Below are 21,902 nucleotides of genomic sequence, written 5' to 3'. Positions count from 1 at the left end.
CTATCCACATCAAACAGCTCTGGCTCCAGCTGGAGGGCTCTGCCTTAAAATAATAAAGTGGAAAGTGATCTAAGGAGATTCCTAATGTCAACTAGGGTCTCCATACATGTGTATGCACACTCACACATATACATATAAACACACATGTTCAAACATGTATATGTACATGCATAAAAAAGAAGAAAAGTTATCATCAGGATTATATAACTTGGTCCACACCTATTCTGGAATTGGGTATCATTATAGGAATATCAGTCTTGATTTACAAATGTTCACTGGTGGCACTGTGGCTCATCATTTTTTGTTTGTTTTATGGGTTTGTGAGTGGCTAGGACTGTGATCAATTGTATTTCGATGTGGCATCCTCGTTAAACTCTTTTTCATCTATGTATATGAATATATGGTGAATCACATTAATTGATTTAATAATGTTAAATTATCCACAAATTTATAAGAGAAACTCAGTCTGGTCAAGATGTATTATCATTTCTATACATTTATGGCTTCTGTTTTCTATTATTATGTTTAAGAATTCATTTTCTATGCTCATGAACAAAATTTACCAGTTGCAGCTAATCTGGCTATGTTAGTTTCAGCATATCAACATTATTCTAGCCCAAGGTAGACGTGGTGACATGCATCTGCAATTTCAGCACACAGGAGGCTAAGGCAGGGCAGTTGTAAGTTCAGGGTCAGCTTTTCCCCAAATAAACTAGCCTCATACACTGAGCTAGGGAGTGTTCTCTACTTTCTATTCTTCTTAAGAGATAAAATATTTAGATTATTTGTCTCACAATTGTTTTGGAGTTATTTGATGAAGCCTTCACAGTTTGTTTCCTCCCTTGTAAAAAGATTTAATTGTAATTATACATATTTAATCTTTCCCTCTTTTTGAGTCAACTTCAGAAATGTACTTTCAGAAACATCTTAATTACATTTAAGATCTTACTCACATGAAAATCCATAGTTAGGATTACTTCTTAAATCCTTCAAAGCCTTAAATTTCGTGTTTTTCTAAGCCTTTATTCTGTTCTTTTGTGCTTTTTCTCTTTACTGGACTTGCAAAGAAGTTTTTCTGTTTACTGTCTTTGACAGAAAAGTAACTATCAAACTTATTGGTCCCCATTAATTTTACTTTTTCTTTTATTACCTGTTGTTCTTAGTGTGTTGCTTTTCCTTATATATACTCTGGGTTTATTCTGGGGCTCCTTTTGTTTTATTTGGCTTTATGATATTGACAATTCCTTATGTTTAGTGGCCAACACAATCATCTTCAAACATTCTTTTTTTAACTACTAGGTTTTGCCCTGTGGTATTTTGCAGTTCTTTAGGCATGAGTTTTCTGAGATTAATGTGTGTCCCTAGATTTGGTTGTGTGGATATTTTTTTAACTTTTTTTTTTTTAACTTCTAAGCACATTGTGTTTTATGATTGTTCTTTTGTTCATTGCTTTGGAGCTTGATATGTGCGGCTACACCATTTACTCTTCTGTTGATGTTACAAAAACGGCATGATCAAGGCAATTTATAGAAGGAAGGGCTTAGCTGAGCTATGGCTCCAGATGGTTAAGGCTCATAATAGCGAAGACAGCATTACAGTAGGTGGAAGTCATGGCGGCTGGGGCTGGTGGCTGAGAGCTGAAGAACCACATCTTCAATCATAATAGATAGGAGATAGAGTGTCCTCGCAATGGCGCAAGACTTTTGAAACCGCAAAGACAAGTCTCGTTGACATACTTCCTACAAGATGACCACACCTTTTTCACAACCTTATCCAAACAGTGGGGAAAAAGGATTTAAATAAAACTGAGGTAATGAGAGGACATTCTTATTCAAACCACCAAGTAATAAAATTTGTTTGATATTAGTTTTTTTAAAAAAAATATGCAGGCTAGCTTCTGGTCTTGTCATAAGATGTGTTCACATTTTAAGTAGAATTGTTAGGTACTGTACTCCATCTAGGGAGCATTAGTTGAAAGATATAATGTCTTGAGAATAGAAACTGCTGAAAACACATCCCTAGAATATTGATCTATAAATAATTATACCAATTTTTATCATATTTTGCATTGTATATTTTACTATAATATTAAATGTGTTAATATTTTCCTGATATATCCCTGACACTTTCCCATTATATAATGACCTTATTCATTCCTAGCAATACTTTTTAATATAGTATTTATATAACATGACTCACTTTATTTTGTTTTGAATTTCAGAATTTTTAATATAAATACATTTTAGGAACATTTCATCAATAACACATAGATTATTTCTTCATATTTAATCTAGAAATAATTCTAAAACTAGAAAGTAGATTTTCCATGTCTAATATTGTCCTATGACTGTTTATAAGATTCTTTTTAGCTTTTGGCATTTGAACTAAGTTGTATACAGGCACATCTTGTTTGGTTGGTTTTTTTTTTTTTTTGCAACATGCTAATAAACAGAAGAGAGAGTGTTTCTTTTAGAGTTCACTTGTACTGTTAGTTTAAACACATTAGTCAGCAAAGGTGTAGTTTTTTAATAAGAAAACAAGAATGTTTTGCACGCTAGATGTCATGTTGTAAAAGCGATTAGGAAGTTCTTATTCTTTTTTTAGAATTTTTTATTAGATATTTGCTTTATTTACATTTCAAATGGCATCCCCTTTCCTAAAACCCCTTATCCCATCCCCCTCCCCCGCTCACCAACCCTCCCCCCAACTTTCCTGACTGGCTTCCCCTACTCCAGCCTTCACAGGACCAATGATGTCTCTTCTCATTGATGTCTGAAATGGCCATCCTCTGCTACATATATAGCTGGAGTCATGGGTCCCTCCATGTGTACTCTTCTTTACAGAGTTTCTTAAACCTGTTACTGCTTTTGTAAAAATTGATTTAAAAAAATATTGGTTCTTTAGACAACTTATTCTGTTGTGTTCTCTTTTCCTTCCCTATGATAACTTAAGTTATAGGTCTGTTATAGTTTATGATGTTGTCGCACACATTATTAAAGCCCTTAAACAGTGTTGTTCCTCGAAATAGGCTAACGACCCTTAGCTTGCCTTAACACTGTAGTACCAAGGAAGTGTTTGTGAACCGAAAGACCAGTCAGGAGCAGATTTGATGCAATCACACCAGACTCTTTATTTAGGCTAGCTCAGGCTCACCTCCCTGCTGCCCTGCAGAACTGTTCTGGTGGAGGAAAACCCCTGAAGATTCCTCCAGGCAAGGTTTTATAGAAAGCAGCAAGCAGGGGTGAGCATTTCTAGCCTGGCAAACATCTAATTGGTGTGCTACTATAGCCTTTCACGTAATTGGCAGGTACTGGGAGCCAAATCTTAGACTTAACTTCAAATTTCTTCCTGATTGGTGATTGTTAGGCAGGGGCAGGCTTGTAACCTGGAGGTGCAGATGTGTTGGGTAAAATAACCTGAAGACTTACGTTAGAAGCAGGTTTGTTGAGGGACACTAAGCTGGAAACACAAGTCTTTGTTGGGATTTAGCCTAGGAACTGGAGCTAGACTCGGGTTTTGTTGGGGGGGGTCAGTTGGAAACTAATGCTAGCCTTGAGTTCAAACCTAGGTCAGGTTCTCTCAGAGACCCAAAATTTGGTCTCTCAAGGTCTCTTGCAGTAAATGTTTCTATTTTGGGACTAGAGTTTGCATGTATGTGCAGATGTGCACCTGGGTTTTCTGTTCTGTTTGTTTCCTATCATTTCATTCATTACTAGCAGTATTACTTTTTCTTTTTAACCAAGTAGAAAAACACTGCTATAAATTTTGATTGCTCAAGTCAGAATGAGTTTCTCTATTGACTATCTTTCTCTGGAGAAGGACTCCTATTTTACTGTTTCTTTCTGTGCTACATACATTATATAATGTTGGGGAACTGGTGAATCCTGGACAATCTTTTCATCATCTGGATCTAGTGGATTTTATGTAGTTTCATTTTTGCCAATGTTTAATTTGAACAGAATCAAGTGAAAATCCTTGTCTCTAGGTCACCAACTCAAATCTCAGTTCAGACCTTTGATGATCGGTTCAATCACTTTTTATTTACCCTCTGCATGAACTGTTCAGAAAAGACTTTGTACAATATCTGTAGAAATTAAGAAGGCAATTCAGTTGTAAAATACTTACTTAGCATGCCCCAAACTCCAGGTTCATACTTTATTCACACCCCAAATTTTAGATTCTCGCCACAGGTTCTCTTCATGTAAGATTTTATTCATTTATTGGTCTTTTTTATTTTTATTTTTGAGGCATAGTAGCTCAAAACTGATCACACAGTAGCCCAGGCTAGCTTCACACTTACAGACATACTTCTTAGCTTTATGAGTACTGGTATTATAGATAGGTGCCTCTTTTAAGGAATTATGTTAAGCATTATGGTATCTTTTTTTTTTCTTGAGTTGATAAATAGAAGGATGTGGGAAGGTGAAGACAAGGGAGGAGACTCACAGCCTTTGTACCTCAAGTTTCTAAGGAAGGTTAAGACCTAGACTTAAGGGCAGAACCATGGTTTTTAATTGTGTGGAGTTGTCAGAAAAGCTTGTTTGAAAAGTGACTTTGGATTCAAGAACAGAATGAAAGTAGTGCTCAACTAATGTGGCACAAGACAAGACATTTAGGTGACTGATTAAAAACTTCCTGCTAAAATATTTACTTGTCTTAACCTTTCCCTCCAAGCAGGTGCTGTTTGACATATCTAACCAAGATGTTTGGAATTGTCTCACAGGTCCTGGCCCAGGTGGTGCTATTCATGTGCATGAATACAGCAGGAATCTTCATCAGTTACCTTTCAGACCGTGCCCAGCGCCAGGCCTTCCTGGAGACCCGGAGGTGTGTGGAGGCCAGGCTCCGCCTGGAGACAGAGAACCAAAGACAGGTACCAAATGCAAGACTGTGTCTTAGACATCACAGAACTAGTCTTCTATCACAGAACCCTTTATTCCTTCCAAACACATCCTGCTCTGAGAGTGTCCTCTTCAAGTTTATGCTATGAGTTCCCACAATCTAAAATCCTCATATTAGACTTAGAGTCAACATACATTGCTCTCATCCTCCATACTGTTTCCTACAAGATATCAATACTCTTACTGAGCTTTTGATCTTAGCCGTTCTGACTGGTATGAGGTGAAATCTCGGGGTTGTTTTGATTTACATTTCCCTGATGACTAAGGATGTTGAACATTTCTTTAGGTTCTTCTTCTTTAGGTTCATTTGATACTCCTCAGGTGAAGATTCTTTATTTAGCTCTGTACCCCATGTTTTAATAGGGTTATTTGGCTCTATGGAGTCTAACTTATGAGTTCTTTGTATATCTTGGATATTAGCCCCCTGTCATATATACATTTGGGAAAGATCTTTTTCCAATTTGTTGGTTGTGATTTTTTCCTATCTACTGTGTCCTTGCCTTACAGAAAATTTGTAATTTTATGAGGTCCCATTTGTCAATTCTTGATCTTAGAGCATAAGTTTTTGCTGTTCTGTTCAGGAAAATTTCCCTTATGCCCATGTGTACAAGGCTCTTCCCCAGTTTCTTTTCTATTAGTTTCAGTATGTCTGGTTTAATGTGGAGGTCCTTGATCCACTTGGACTTGAGGTGCTGGAGAGGATGTGGAGAAAGAGGAACACTCCTCCACTGCTGGTGGGGTTGCAAGCTGGTACAACCACTCTGGAAATCAGTCTGGCACTTCCTCAGAAAACTGGGCATGATACTACTAGAGGACCCTGTTATACCACTCCTGGGCATATACCCAGAGGTTTCCCCAGCATGTAATAGGGACACATGCTCCACTATGTTCATAGCAGCCCTATTTATAATAGCCAGAAGCTAGAAAGAACCTAGATGTCCCTCAACAGAGGAATGGATACAGAAAATGTGGTATAATTACACTATGGAATACTACTCAGCTATTAAAAACAATGAATTCATGAAATTCTTAGGCAAATGGGTGGAACTGGAAAATATCATCCTAAGTGAGGTAACCCAGCCACAAATGAACACACATGATATGCACTCACTGATAAGTAGATATTAGCCCAGAAACTCAGAATACCCAAGAAACAATTCACATATCAAATGATGCCCAAGAAGAAGGAAGGAGAGGCCCCTGGTCCTGGAAAGGCTCAGTGCAGCAGTGTAGGGGAATACCAGAACAGGGAAGGAGAGGGTTGACTGGGGAACAGGGGAAGGTAAGAGGGATTATGGGATTTTCAGGGAGGGGTGATCCGGGAAAGGGGAAATCATTTGAAATATAAATAAACAATATATCTAATTTAAAAATAAATTAAAAAATATACTTACTGAATACCTCCCTGATACCTGTACCTAATATTACTGTTTGTGACCAAGGTAGTCATTCTTAAAATCACCAGTACTTTCATATTGGACTTCCTTCTTTAAAACCATAAATATTTTTTCACTACATAGAAATGTAAACTGTAAACTCATTGATCCTTATCAAATTACTCCTACTTTACCCTGTTTCTTCAGCAGGGATATTTCAGTATCCTGTAGCTAAACCCAGACTAAAGAATAAAGCAGGCCAAGCAGTACAGATGGAGTTAAATGATTAGCAAAATTAATTTTTGTTTGAAATAATTGTGGAAATAATCTTGGACATATTGATTGGGAAGATTGTACAGTGCTGAAAAATAGCTTGTAGCAAGTGATAGGTTTCTCTAGAATGAAATAGGCATTAAGATGGTAAAGATGTACTCCTATTACAAATATTCCAATGGGGCAACACCATACATCCAATTGCTTTTTAAAGCAGTTGTTAAAAAATGCCTTAAGACTGTTTTTGAAACCAGCTTTAGAATCACCACACAGACTCCTAAATTTGCATGTTTCTGTGAGTTGTCTGCATAACAGATGCATTAGGAGGCTCTTTAGTCTTACAGTTATGGGTATACTGTAACAAATATATTTTAATCCTTCCCTAATGGATTGGGACCTTACACAGCAACTGTGAGGATCTTATACCTAAAAGGGAGGGGGAAAGGGAGGCAGCACTTTTTAAGGATTCATTTGGTTAAATCAGGAGGCATGGGTGTTGGAAGTCAATAGACCCCAGTGCATATTTTAACGGATGTGGCAGACAAGTTGGATCCAATCTTCTGGGCCAAGACTCACAGCACAAAAGATACCACTGATCAAGCAGATTCTGCATCAGCATGTGAGAACTCAGAAGAGAGGGGCTTCTAAGTTAATGCCTAAAACAACTGTGGAACCTCCATATAGCTGTATTATAGGTTCTCTTAATAGCTCTAGGATCATTTAGAGAAATTATTTCCCAAAAGCAAAGCACTTCATACAATAGAGACGAGATCTCTGGGACTGTGTATTATGTTCCCGTGCAAAGCAGAGCCACTGCCAGACTAGTGCGTCACTCTTTCCATGGGACTTGGGCCAACTCAAAACTCTGCAGTGTTAATAATTCATTCAGCTGTTCCTGATGGCATATCACAAGAGCTGTGTTGTGGGTGAATCTCCCAGGATGCTATTTGCTGTGTTTATGGAATTCTGGAGACAATGACAATTGATGCTTCAGATCTTAAGGTTTTACTTTTTCCTGTTCTTCAGCTCCGAGTATCTTTTAACCATTGTATTCTAAGAATCCAGTTTGCTCCATGGATTTGACTACTGTCATCTCTAATCTTAATTATTATTTATTTTCTCTGTGTGTGTGTGAAAGAATGTACATATGTATGTGTATGAATCTATAAGTATGTAATATACATATATTTCTACGTAAACATGTATATGTATACATGTGAATGTATATGTATATATGTACATGCATATGTATTATGTGGATGTGTGTGGGTGAATGTATATGTGTGTAAACATATATGTACATGTATGCATGTAAATATATATGTACATGTATGTGTGAATGTGAGTGTGTGTGTGTGTGTGTGTGTGTGTGTGTGTAGATTCTCTTCTCTCTGTGTGTATGTGGACAGGAGAGGAATGTCAAGAGTCCTCCTCTATTCCTGGCTAATTATTACTTTTGAGAAACTATCTCTCTTTCTGAATATGGAACTTCCATTTTTCTTGCCTACTCTAGAAATCATCAAGCCCCAGAGTTCCACTGTCTCTGATTCCTCAGAGTTGGTCTAGCTTGTTGTGAGATTGCTAGGATCCAAACTTTAATCCTCATAACCACACACCAAAAGCTTTCTCAGCTGCTGAGCCATCTCTCCAGACCCTTGGTATATATTTTTTATTACATAGGAGAAACAAATCTGTCAAGATGAAAATTCAAACTGTCCAGATGCAATTAGTCCAAATAGCAGTAGATTTTGGACCATAGTCTATTGCTTCCTAGTGGAATGGCCTACACTCCCAAGTTCTTGTCCATTCACCAGTCAGTATCTTTATTTGTATGTGCATCTCATTAGAAAAGGTGTATATAAAAATACAAATTTATGGAGCAGTATTGTCAGTTTCCTGGATGAAAGGCAGAAGAAACTATCACTTACTAGAAAATTCTTTGTTGTAAGCATTAAGCAAAAAGATGCTATGATCTTAGGTAGTTTGATTAATTTGCTATGAACTGCCTGGCAGCTGTGTGATGTCCTCTGGATTCTCGAATGAAAGATACATACATGCAGCATTCTATTTTAATATGCCTTAAACTGTGCAGTGACTGGGTTATCCCCAAACTTCCATGTTACTAGAGCCTCTCCTCCGATTCTCCCGAGTTATTACTTACTAAAATCCATATTCCATCTTTGCTACCCCAGACCCAAATGTGGGGGTGCTTGGGCAGCTCCTCCATGGATCTTACATGAGTGTACATTCCTCTTCTACAGCTCTCAAGCACAGGTCTTACTCCTTTCCTGGCAATGGCAATTCTACCTCCTACATCTTTGGTCCCCTTGCCTGTGAAGTGAATCCTAAAGTCCTGCCTCGGTCTTCCTGCCCAGCCATTGCCTGCACAACTTTATTTACCAATTAGAATCAGCTGATGGCAGGGACTTTCAAAGTCTCACCTGCCAGATTCCCAATGCAATTTGGGAGCCCATAATGCAAGCATTAAATGAAATCCACAACAATCTTATAAACCCATGTTCACAGATATGATCAGATATTCCTTGAATACTGCTCCCCCTTCTCTAGTATCTGAGATAACTGATTCTGTATCATTCAGTGCTAAAGTTACTTCCCACTAACATTTGGTCTCTGCTGCAGTTTTCAATTATTCCTGGGATTATCCTTTGTGGTAGAGGGGCAAAGGAATCCAGCAGAAAATACACAGATTTTTGAATGAGAATGTCCTGGATTTGAAATCTGTGTGGTTACTATTTTGGCGAGCAGAGTATAATCCGAGTCTTCTTTTCTCCATCCATAGCAAGGATATAATAATATCCTGCCTGAAAAGCCTCCTTAACAATTGGAAATATTGTGTGCAATGCCTTGGCAAGTCAGTGAAGAGTTTCCATTAGTGTTATTTTGTATAATTATTTATGTGACTCAGCCAATTCAGCTCAGTCCCAAGAGGGCTCATTTGGGGAAACATTATGAATTGGTTTGTCTCATCTGAAATAAAGTAGACTTATTTATCTGAAGGTTAGACAAAATGGTGGCTCTCCTTAAATACATAGCAGCTAGATCTCATCATTACACTTCATCTGCATTTTTCAAAATATTATGTGTCACCAGCAAATACATTTCCATTTACCTCTTAGAGCTAATTATAATACGGTAACTTTTCATAATTCTCTATGGTGCAAAGGAGATACCAGAAGAGCCTAAAAAACAGACCCCAAATGCGATCTGGATAATTCCTCCCAAAGGATCATACCAGCATTTTTTGTTTTTGCAAATAAAAGGCAAATCTGAAAAAGCCAGGTTGAACATAATGATCAACTTTCTTGGGATTTATCATGTATTGGCTTCATCTTATGGTAGGACACAAAGAATAGAAGTATCCAGATGACGTTTTTGTTCAATCACAAGTCAACTCATTAGTTGTGGATTGGTTATAAGGGGAAGAGTTTAGCTGAGCATATAAGAATATAATGGGGACTAGTCAACAGCCCCTAAACTTATAGCTATTTGGATAAGGAAGGACACATAGCTCCAAATGTAGCTGTGTTAATAGTGGTTGGGTCACAGATAAACTACAAGCATACAGAACCTGAAAGAAACACTGTCCAAACTCATCCACTGACCTGTGGATACAATTTAGCACAGTGGATTAATGACAAGTTCCCCACCCTGGCTAAAACATGTAAGGCTATCTTGAATGAATACAAGGTTTGTAGGTATAACCTATACATATTCTCATGCTTCTTCATCCACCTTGTCACCTGTATAGATATTTGTCTCTAGTGTAAATAGAGTCAAGAAATATTTATTTTTTACTCCAGAAACATCCTAGAGAATGAGTAGAAATTCAGCTATTTAAATCATTGAGAGTACTGTTAGATAATCTGTTGAATGTTTAGCACTAGATTTTCTCTGATTCCCTCCAGGGAGTTGTGTACTTCTTAAGTGGAATACTGTTGCTGTCCATTCACTGAAAAACACAAGCCTGGAACAATAGCAATATCAATGTATATGCTTTATGGGGCCTCCCCATATAGATAAGAACTATAAGTAGCTAACCACTGCTAGGAGAAGTTGTTTCTTCTCCCAGGGATGAACCCCTTATTGGTTACTTAATACAAAGTGGTCATCCCTGAGAACACACACATATAAATAACAACAACAAAAATAAAACAGATTCAAAAGGCTGTATTTGTATATTTGACTACACATATTGCCATAGTCAGGGATTTTATTGCTGTGGTGAAACACCAAAACCAACAGCAAGTTGGGGTGGCAGAAGCTTATATTTTCCCACATTGTAGTCCATCAAAGAAGAAAACCAGGACAGAAACAGGGAGGCGGGAGCTAATTCTGAGGCCATGCTTACTGGCTTGCTTCCCATTGATCTTTCAACCTGATTTCTCATGGAACCCAGGACTACCAGCCCAAGGATAACACCACGCACAATGGGCTGAGCCCTCCATCATCAATCACTGCTTAAGAAAGTACCTTTCAGTCTGATCTTATGAAGGTATTTTCACAAGTGAAGTTCATTGCTTTGCAGTGACTCTGGCTTATGTTAAGGTGACATAAAACTAACCTGTACATATGTGTGTGTATGTATATATACATGTGTGTATGTATGTATGTATGTATGTATGTATATATATATATATATATATATATATACGTGTGTGTGTGTGTGTGTGTGTGTGTAATAAGTAATTAATTTGAGACTGAGACTGAGACTGAGAGGGCCTGTAGGATTTGAAAAGAGGGACAGGCTAGAGGAAGAATAGATAAAGAAGAAAGCAATATGATTTTATTTTGACAAAAACGTATATAACTTTTGCACAACAAAGCACAGAACTTTGATAAAGTATGGATACCTTATATTTATTTAGTATGTATATGATATTGGAAATCATACAGTATACAGAGGGAATAGTTTATAACTGAAACAAAGTAATTTCTGGAATGGCACTAAAAAGAAAAATGCAATCTTGAGTGCTAACTATGAACCAGGAATTTCTCAACATGTTCTATACAAAGAATGTATACAATTATCACAGAGCTTTGTCACGATATGCTGCAGTGGACATTCAATCTTTGCCTACCTATTATTTATTTGGGAAAATATGAGACTCTGAAATATGTTTCATGTCTAATTCCTTTATATATACCATGAAGAACTTCCCTAAAACTATTGTGTAATAGGAACATAACTATGAATGGTATCACTATTTAATGATAGTTACTAATTGGTTTTTGAAACAAAACTTTCCAAGCACTAGTAGTATACAAACAATGCTCCCATCTTACTTTGTGATTCTTATCCCATAATAAAGTCCTGAGAATCATGTCTTGTCATTTGAGAATTTGAAATTGCAAGGTCAAACATTAGATTTTAACCAAGCTTCTTGAATGTAACAAACTTACAGTACTACATCTCCTCTCTCTAAGTAAATGGCAGAACATTGGGTAGACACTATTGAGTAGTTTCAAATTCTAACATCTTTAATTTAGAAAACAGGCAGCGAGAAGTTGAACATATATTGGTCTCATCTATTGGGAAAGCAAGAACTTTGCCAAGTCCTCCAGTTCCTATTCCCTTCTTCTTCTCCTCCTCCTCATTCTTTTCTAAATATTTTGCCATAAATCATGAGTTCCATGGTATGGATGAACTATTCTCTTGGTCTCCACGTTTTCCATCTTGAGCACAGAATCCTAGCCTTGTTTAGAGCTAGTGAGGGGTATGTGTTAAGAGGGAGCCTTTTAGTGTCTAGAATATTTGAGTTCTGAACCCACATCTGACCCAATCTAGCCGAGAGAATTCAGGCAGTCTGCTTCCATTAGGAGACCTTAGCATTGTGTATGTAACTGACAAACACAAAGATCTTTCCTTCCTCTAAGAGAAACATCTTAGCCCAAGGCAAAATAAATGTTCTACAACCATTAGAGAAAATGCTACAGTGATAATGATATTCTTATCATTTATCTCTGTATGATAGACAGCCCTCCAGTAACCATCTTTTCTCAACCTGTCATCCACAAGATTTGAGCTAACACCCATAAATAGCCCTTTTGTGCCTTTAGAGTTTGGTCCCATCTTCTCTTCCCAAGTTCTTTCTTACCCATCTCCTTCTTATACTTCACCCAAAAAATCCTCAAAGAAACAATCCTGTCTGTCTCCCTTGAGACAAGGTCTCAAGTACCCCAGTCAGGTCTTGAATTCTTGTGGTGGTTGTTTGGCCCCTGTAGAGTCATGTTCTTAGATGCTTGGCCCACAGGGAATGGCACTATTAGAAGGTGCAGCCTTGTTGGAATAGGTGCAGCATTGCTGGAGGATGTGTGTCCTCTGCGGGTGGACTTTCAGATCTCCTAGTTCTCGGACTCTTTGCAGTATGGAAGATAACCTTTTCCTGGATGTCTGAAGAAGACAATCTCCTCTAGGCTGCCTTAAAATAAAGATGTAGAACTCTGGGCTCCTCCAACACCAATGCCATGCTTCCCAGTGATGATAATGAACTGAACCTCTGAAATTGCAAGCCAGTCCCAAGTAAATGTTTGCTTTTAGAAAAGTTGCCTTGGTCATGGTGTCTTCTTATAGTGGTAAAACCCTAACTGAGACAACTCTCTGCATAGACAAACATAGTTAATGATCTTCCTATAACTACCACCAAAATGCTCCAATTACAGACCTCCACCAACACATCCAGTTTCAATGGTGCTAAGGATTTAATTCAATTCTGTACATGCTAAACAAGGATTCTACCAAATTAACTATAACTCCATCAATGAGTAGTTCTTTGAGTCTTCAAAGTCACTGCCTTGTAATATATTGCTACTCTCCTGTATTGGAATCCTTGCCTCCATGTGATTTGTTCTTATCTCCTGAGTAGGGCTTTTCTCATGCTACCACTATGCTGTGAAAATTAACTCTCCTATAAACTGTGTCATACTTTATAACATTAACTCACTGTTCTAGTTGCTTTTTCATTGATGTGATTAATACCCTGGCAAAAGCAACTTAGAGAATGTCTTAGTCACTATTCTATTGCTATGAATAAACATCATGACCATGGCCACTTTTATAAATGACAGCATTTAACTGGTGTTTGCTTACAGTTTCAGAGGTTAGTCCATCATCATGCCCAGAAGCATGGCAGCATGCAGGCAGACATGATACTAGAGAGGTAGCTGAGAGTTCTTCATTCAGATCGGCAGGCAGTAGGGAGAGACACTTGTCTTGATTAGAGCATTTGAAACCCCAAAACATACCCCTAGTGACACACTTCTTCCATCAAGGCTATACCCTACTCCAACAAGGCCACATACCCTAATCGTTTCAAATAGTGCCACTCCCTAGAAGCCTACTGGGCACATTTTCATTCAAACCATGATAGATAAGAAAAAGTCTATGTAGTTCCAGAGGAATAAAATTCATTATGGCAGGGAGACATGGTGGCAGGAGCAAGAAATTGGCTGATCACATTCCCTCTGCATGCAGAAAGCACAGAGAAATAGCAAACACAAAGTAGGGCAAAGAAATAAGTTTTCAAAGCCTCCACCTAGTGGTATTCTTACTCTAGGCAGGCTTCACCTCTTACAGTCCAGAAATATTTCCAAACAAAACCACTTATTGGGACCAAATGTTCAAATGCGTGAGCCTATGGGACATTTCTTACTCCTCAGTCACCATGGTTCGAATATGCTTGTCCCATAGGGAATGGTACTGTTAGGAGGCGTGGCGTTGTTGGAGGAAGAATGTTACTGAGGAGGTGAGCTTTGGAGGTCTCCTCCTATACTCAGGCTCTTCTGACTGCAAGAGAGCTTCCTCCTAGCTGCTTGAGGACGGCAGTCTTCTTGGCTGCCTTCTAATCAAAATGCAGAACTCCCAGCTCCTTCTCCAACATCATGTCTGCCTAGACACTGCCACAGTTCCTGACATGATGATAATGAACAGAACCTCTAAAACTATAAGCCGGTCCGAATTAAATGTTGTCCCTTATAAAAGTTGCCTTGGTCATGGTGTCTCTTCATAGCAATAAAATCCAGACTAAGACATCAGTCATCTATATTTCTCTTATCCCATTACCAAAGATTAGTGTAAAGGTGGCTTCTATATCTCACTCATCTGACATTCTAATGGTTACCTAGCATTTTATATTAATATTTATTTAACTGAATAATATCAAACTTGAACTTTCATTCTTTTTTGCACTTGTACATGTATGGATTATAAAGTAATTCTGTGTAAAAGAAAATGAGACTGTGCCCATCATAAGTAGCCCCCACTGAGACCAGGTACACAGAATGTTCTCACCTAATCCAGGAAAATCTGGAACAGAATGAATGCACATCTTAAACAGACCAGCTGGGGGAATTTTCCAACTGAAAGTTACATCGTAGAACATCTCTCTTTGGGGAGTTAGATTCTAATTATTGTGGTTTTTGTAATCCCATTTCTCCTCCCAAATGATCCAAATGGCCCATATTTATTTTAAATATTAAAATGAATTAATTGTTTTCCTTTCAGCTTTGAGAATTACATAAACCTCTTTATGGTAATCATGGCATTTTGAGGTGTCTCAGAAGCTCTAGGGGCACTGGAATAAAGTTTTTGATGAGACCATATGTTACATCAGCAGGAGATTATTTTTAAATGCAGCAGATGCTTTTGCTGTATTAAAGCAATTCTGTTTACTTTAAATGTCTTTGTTAGACAATAGTGGTGTGAACTAGAGGTTGGAGAAAGCCTTGAGTGACAACATTGGGTTTCCCACTGAGTTCTAAGTAGGTTAGTTTGATCCATGTTTTTGCCTCATAGCATCTAGGCTATTTTTAAAGGTACAGATATGACTAACTCATAAGAACGAATTAAGGCTTAGCAAAAAGTAGAAGAATCTCAGAACATTTATTTCTTTTCCAGGTTGATAGTTTACTGCAGAGTAAAACCTACTTTGTCTTCTTTTCTGCTATTTTCCATTTCTTACATCCAAAGCCAACCCGAAAATACTCATTAAGTTCAACCTCATCTGCTGTTAGTGTATCTCAACTTCTTCATTCTCATTTGTACAGGAACATTCATGGTTTCCTGCATATCCTCCACCCTTACTGTACTTGCTCCTTTATACTTTTCTCCTTATGTGGTATGACCTTCCTTTCACCCCAGCCTCATGCACTCCTGACTGCTCAGGTCAACTGCCATCCTTACACAAAGATCCCCTCTGGCCCCATATCTGTAGCCTTCATCTTTATCTAATGAGCATAGTCTTTTTCTACATTACTCTGGAGCCCTCCTTATATTTTCTTTGGGATGGATTCATTGAGATAAAACAGATATTTACTTTGTGTTCTTCACAATAACTATAATTTCAAAGAGGAAAAACAAACTGAGAAAATCAAAAGAAGTGGTAGACATATAATAGCCTCTTCTTATTGTTTGCAAAATATTATTTCATCTATTAATAGATGATTTAATAGATATTTGACATGTTTTCACCCTGTAGTTTAATTTCTCAGGGCACTATCCTCCAAACTCCAGTCTATCTTTGACCATTAAGAATGCCTATCAACTCTTACTTTGTTAATCTACCTTCAGTCTTTATATTCCTTTACATAAATGGCATCAGCATGCTGCTGCCCAGGCAAAAACTTTTTACAAGAGCCTCACCTAGAAACAACCTATAAGTATACTCATGACCATCCTACTCTAGCAACCATCCATTCTTCATAGTTGATTTTTTCATATTCTCATTTCCATTGTTTGTATATTTCTAGAGACAAAAGTAAAATGTTATTTTAATCACCTTTCTTTCACCAATGTGTTACGTTCTGCAACGTCTCATGATGGTAGAAATAGTTTAAATCTGTGCTGTTCAAAATCCACCAAGCCCTTACGAATATTAACAACACATGAGAATACACACATACAGAGAGAGAGACAGACAGACAGACAGACAGATAGATATAGACAGATGATTGATAGATGATAGATAGATAGATAGATAGATAGATAGATAGATAGATAGATAGATAGATAGATGACAGGCAGGCAGATGGAAAGATAGGTGTGTGCATCTGTGTTGTTTTTAAAGTTTTTATGTGCAATGGTGTATGGATGGGTGGATATGCTCCATGTATTTGTACACATGTCTGCATGTGTATGCAAAGACATAAAGTCAAACTTGGGTGTATCTTCAACCACACTTCATATTTACTTACTTTCTTTCTTACTTACTTACTCACTCACTCACTCATTTACTTACTTACTGATAGGTTCTCTCACTGAACCTGAAGTTCACTGATTGGGTGGAAAGGCTTGGGATGGGAGGCAGGCAATGAACGTCAGAAATCTGCCTCATGGCCAGCTTTTTTATGTACGTGCTGGTAATCCTAACTCAGTCCTCATGCTTTCACAAGTATTTTACCACCTGAAACATCTTTCTAGCCCCTATCAAATGTACATTCCTCCTCTTAAGTCCCCTTTCAAAATGTTCATAATATTAACTCAAGTATTATTACTATCCAGTTAGATTAGTGTTTCATAAAACATACATCATGTGTCAAGCACTGAGTTAAGTCTCAGAAATTTAAAAAACAAATAAAGGATGATGTTTCAAATAGAATTTTCAGTGTTAATTGGAGTCCAGTGAGGTTGGAACTTTCCAGCTTAGTCTTGGTATTATATGCAGCATATCACACATCTCCACTCTTAAATGGCAAGCTTCTTGATACATGCAGAACTTTGTATTTTCCTTCATATACTATCTACTACAGTATTATAGCATTCAAAAACATCATTGACTAAGTAGAATACTAACTGAATTGAAGGGTGTCATCATCAAAGCTCTTTCTTTAAATATGTGTACATTAGAGGGATAAAGAATTAAAGGCCCAGGATAAAAAAAAAAAATCAAGTCAGAAAATCTAGAGAGCTCCCTTTCCCTCTGTACCTTCTTTTTTCTTTCCTTCTCTCCAAATAATCGCCTCCACTGTTCATGTGCCATTGTGGAAAAGGACAGTGCTGTACACTCTTGAACATTTCAATCTAGAGAAGAGTCTAAAATGAAAACAATGTTCTTCAGTCAATCTGAACATATTGAAACCTCACTATAATTGACCAGACTCAGGATGAATAACTACCAAAAGGCTTGCTCTTAAAGCACATCACACACAGAATCACTGCTAGTGAGAGCCTTTCATGATTGTGTGGTGGGAAACTCTCACAGATGACTATTAAATATCTGATATTGTCATCCATTAGAAGTGTCACTTCCTAAATATCCATGCTTAGCTTGTATGTGGTCATAGGGGATCTGCTCTGAGGTCCCCATGCTTGCATGGGAAGCACTTTACCCACTGAGCAAGCTTGCCAACCCCTAAAACCTTTATAAATCACATTGTGTGTGTTTAGTCATCATTACATTAGAAATGACTCTCAGATAATCCCTTCTCTTATCAATAGAGGTATACAGAGATATCAATAACATAATGACTGAAAATGTATTATTTCAACTATAAGAAACTCTACAAATAGCAGGGTTATTGCTGCCAAAGTATCGTGAGTCACATGCTTAGCCACCCCTGCCTTAGAAAGCCTCCTCTACCATTTTTAGATGGAAATTATTTCTTATACCACAGCACACAAAAGTTTTAGCTTTTGTGGATCTTTAACATTCTGTCATTGACAGGGCACTATTGCTTTTTCCTGAAGACATAGGAGCAAAGATCTATTCACCCCAAGTAGACTATCAAAAGCAAACAAAAGAAATAATCCATAGAAGTCTAACTTGGAGTAATGAGTTTATTGGGGTTAAACACGGGAGACTCGTGATCCAAAGCAGGTACATCACCTCAGTGTGGCTGCTAACTCATGAAAGCTGTACTGGAGCTCCCTACAACCCACAACCAACATGTCATCTGCTCCAGTGGAGGGTTTTTGCTCATATTTTTTTCTATTTTACAACCTTGAGTAAGGAGCTTATAGATCTGATGAGTTTTATAAGCACGAGCTTCTGGAAGCCTTGCAAGTTTCATTGGCTTTCTGAATCTTAGGACTCTCCTTCACTCTCCAAATGAGAATTATTCAATTTGGAAGAAATGGCTTCCCCACAGCAGATCAGCACAATGATTCCTTCTAGCTGCTAGTAAAGTGTTGAGCTATGAGCAAAGTCTCAGAGTTAATGGTCATTGATTTCCATGCCTCAACTGTCTTTGCTCTAGAGAATTGTTGTTACCCCACTTAGGTGGTCCTCTACCCCTCATTCCACTTTTGCAATATTTCCACCTTTCCAATATTTCCACCCATGATTTGCACTTGGGGAGATGGCAAAGTGAGGGGTGGCTTTAAAAAGAAAGACAATCATGGATTTGAGTCTAGCATTAGTTCCTTATCCTTTAGGTGGCCCCATGTTTAATATCTAAATTTTGAGAAATTTCATCTATCAAAGATGAAACTCCATACATCTTGAGGCTATGGCCAGAAAATCAAGCTACCTATAGAAAGTACATAGTCCATTGGTTGGCTTAGTGGGGCATCAAGAAGTGTTAGTTAAGAATAATGGTTGATTCTTGTACCATTTGAGTCATATCCTGAGTTTGACATCAGTACACACTCAGAGTCTAATAATGCAAGTTTTCATGTTCTTTGTGTTCCTATTCAGGTTTCATCCTCAAGTAGCAGTCACTTTAAATACTCCTGATTCAGAGAGAGGCCATCACCCTGTACTCATTTGCATACAATTAACATTTCCAGAGACATTCAAGAAAGAGGAAATCAATCACCATGACAGCTCTCCACACCTTTGATCTAGTCTGAAGATTTAGGAGAGCCACAAGGGAATATTTTATCTCATGAATCTAAACAGACCTGATGTTTAATACAGCCCACCTAGGAAATACTGACAGAAAGTCCGGTTCTGTTACCTTAATATAACTGTAGTCACATTTTAAAAGTAGTAGTAGACTAGAGAAGAAAAAAAATAAAATACATACCTTTTAAATAACAGGTGTAATGCAGCTAAGCTAGCTGGATTTGAGTTTAGGTCCATTGACTGGACTTCTATACCCTTTATTTTGTACAAGATACCAGATTAGATTGGTCATCAAGAACGGAAAGCAATGTAAGAACACTTTCATAGTCATCTTAGCACAAAATCACTTTATGCTCTTGTTTCTTAGTATTTTAGAATATATTGCCCATGGCTTATTTGTGGGAAATGTTGTCAGAATAATTTTTTGTTTCATTTTTTGTTTTGTTTGTTGAATTTTCCACAGAGTATAACGCAGCTTTTCCTTAGAAACAAAGCTTATTTTTGTTGTTGTTGTTGTTGTTGTTCTTTGATTGATTGTTTGTTTTGCACTTTTTTTTGTTACACTACACTAAACTAAATCTAATCATAGTGATAGTGAATACAGCCAATATGATCAGATTTGAAAATGAGAATTCCTGCTTGATGGTAAAGATAGGACTAGGCTGATGGAGCAGATGTGAGGGGGAGAGAGTGAAAAAGACCAGCAAGCTATGAGTGCTGAGCACACTAAAACCCTTCCTCAGGAGGGCAAGCCAGTGAAACAGTGCAGCAGGTAGCTCCTCTAATGCAATGTAATCTCATTTAATTCTCTATTTATGCAAACCCCAAATTATGAGTTAGTCTTTAAAAATAAAAATAAGAAATTATCCTTGATTAGCAGTTTGAACCTACAAAGTTAAGTCAGAGGCTAAGTGAGGAGTCTTCTTCTAGACAAGGAAAAAAAAAACTTGGCACAAAGTAAAATAATCATTTCATTTACTCAACAAACTTGATTGATCTCTTCTTCCCCAGAACTCATGTTTCCTAACTTAGCAAAGAGCAGCTTCTCAAACTCCACCCTCATGTAGGTCAAGTCATTGTCTGAGCTACTGGTCGTCATGCTTGTCCATCTTTCCTATTTCTCTCCACTGATTTCTTATTTTTGATAAAGAGTCCCATGAAGGCAAAGCAGGCCTTCAACTCACTATATAGCCAAGAATGATCTCAAACTTCTGATCCTGGTGTGTCCACCAAACACCAGGATTATACACATGTGTCACCATTCCTGGTGTGTATGGTACTGGAGTTTAAACCCAGGACTTTTTACACATTAGGCAAGCACTTTACCAACTGAGCTATATCCCAGAAGCCCCTCTCTACTTCCCATGTCACTTCAAGACCCCTGCAACAATCCCTTGACTCTCTGACAAACGGAACCTTTTAAAACCAAAATCTGCCTAGCTCATACCTATTTCTTGGCTATTCGAGTGAAGTACTATGTGCTCCCAAATACATGATCACTTAAACTTCAGCAAATGATCTTATTGAAAGGCCAGTCTTTTCAGATTTAGTCAAGTTAACATTAATTTAGATTGTACCCCCATATGATTGGTGCATTTATCACAGGAAGAGCAAACAGAGAGAAACCCAGGACTTCAACAAGGAAAGGACCATGTAGAGACAGAAACTGTGGAGGGAGTAAGACACCCACAGATGCTACCTGCAGCCAGAAGAAGCCAGTGATGTCAGCCTGCTCCCAGGGAACCCTGCTCCATGCTACGGTTTGAATAGGATATTTATCCTAGGGATTAAAGATTAATCAAACATTTCATGCCATTTCTATAAAATCGATTAGTGAATTATCTCAACAGTGTCTCTGCTACAATGCCACTTTGGCTTTCTTTCCTGATCTCATTCTGTCACCATAGGGTTATCTGTTTCCCTTGGGTCATGTAACATTAGACCCTGGTGCTTATTCTCAGGATTATATGTAGCATATCATACACCAATAGCCTCTACTTTCATTGATGTCTGAAATGGTCATCTTCTGGCACATATGCAGCTGGAGCTGTGGGATCCTCCATGTATACCCTTTGGTTGGTGGCTTAGTCCCTGGGAGCTCTGGGGGGGTACTGGTTGGTACATATTATTGTTCCTCCTGCGTAGCTGCAAACCTCTTCAGCTCCTTGGGTCCTCTCTTTAACTGCTCCATTGGGGACCCAATTCTCATTCTATTGGCTGGCTGTGAGCCAGGGGTGTTTTGATCCACTTTCCAATAAGGATCAAAGTATCCACACTTTAGTCTTCCTTCACCTTGAGCTTCATGTGGTCTGTGAGTTGTATCTTGGTGTTCCAAGCTTTTGGGCTAATATCCACTTATCAGCGATTGCATACCATATGTGTTCTTTTGTAATTGGGTTACCTCACTCAGGATGATAGTTTCTAGCTTCTTCTATTTGCCTAAGAATTTCATGAATTCATTGTTTTTAATAGCTGAGTAGTACTCCATTGTGAAAATATACCACATTTTCTGTATCCATTCCTCTGTTGAGGGACATCTGAAATCTTTTCAG

The 21,902-nt window shown here is 37.9% G+C and overlaps 1 protein-coding gene across 3 annotated transcripts in view; it reads left to right on the top strand.

Moving 5' to 3' along the window:
* The window catches only part of Adcy8 (adenylate cyclase 8), a 221,447-nt gene that overhangs the window by 47,453 nt on the left and 152,092 nt on the right, over positions 1-21,902 (top strand). For all 3 annotated transcript variants that reach the window (XM_052161501.1, XM_052161500.1, XM_052161499.1), the window contains exon 2: positions 4,724-4,873. In XM_052161501.1, the coding sequence (XP_052017461.1) occupies positions 4,724-4,873 (150 nt within the window). The remainder of the gene's footprint in view (positions 1-4,723; positions 4,874-21,902) is intronic.

Source organism: Apodemus sylvaticus, chromosome 17, assembly GCF_947179515.1.
Source record: "Apodemus sylvaticus chromosome 17, mApoSyl1.1, whole genome shotgun sequence".
Classification (NCBI taxonomy): Eukaryota; Metazoa; Chordata; class Mammalia; order Rodentia; family Muridae; genus Apodemus; species Apodemus sylvaticus.
The sequence above is the reverse complement of the archived record's forward strand: the minus strand, read 5'-3'. Positions and strand labels throughout refer to the sequence as shown.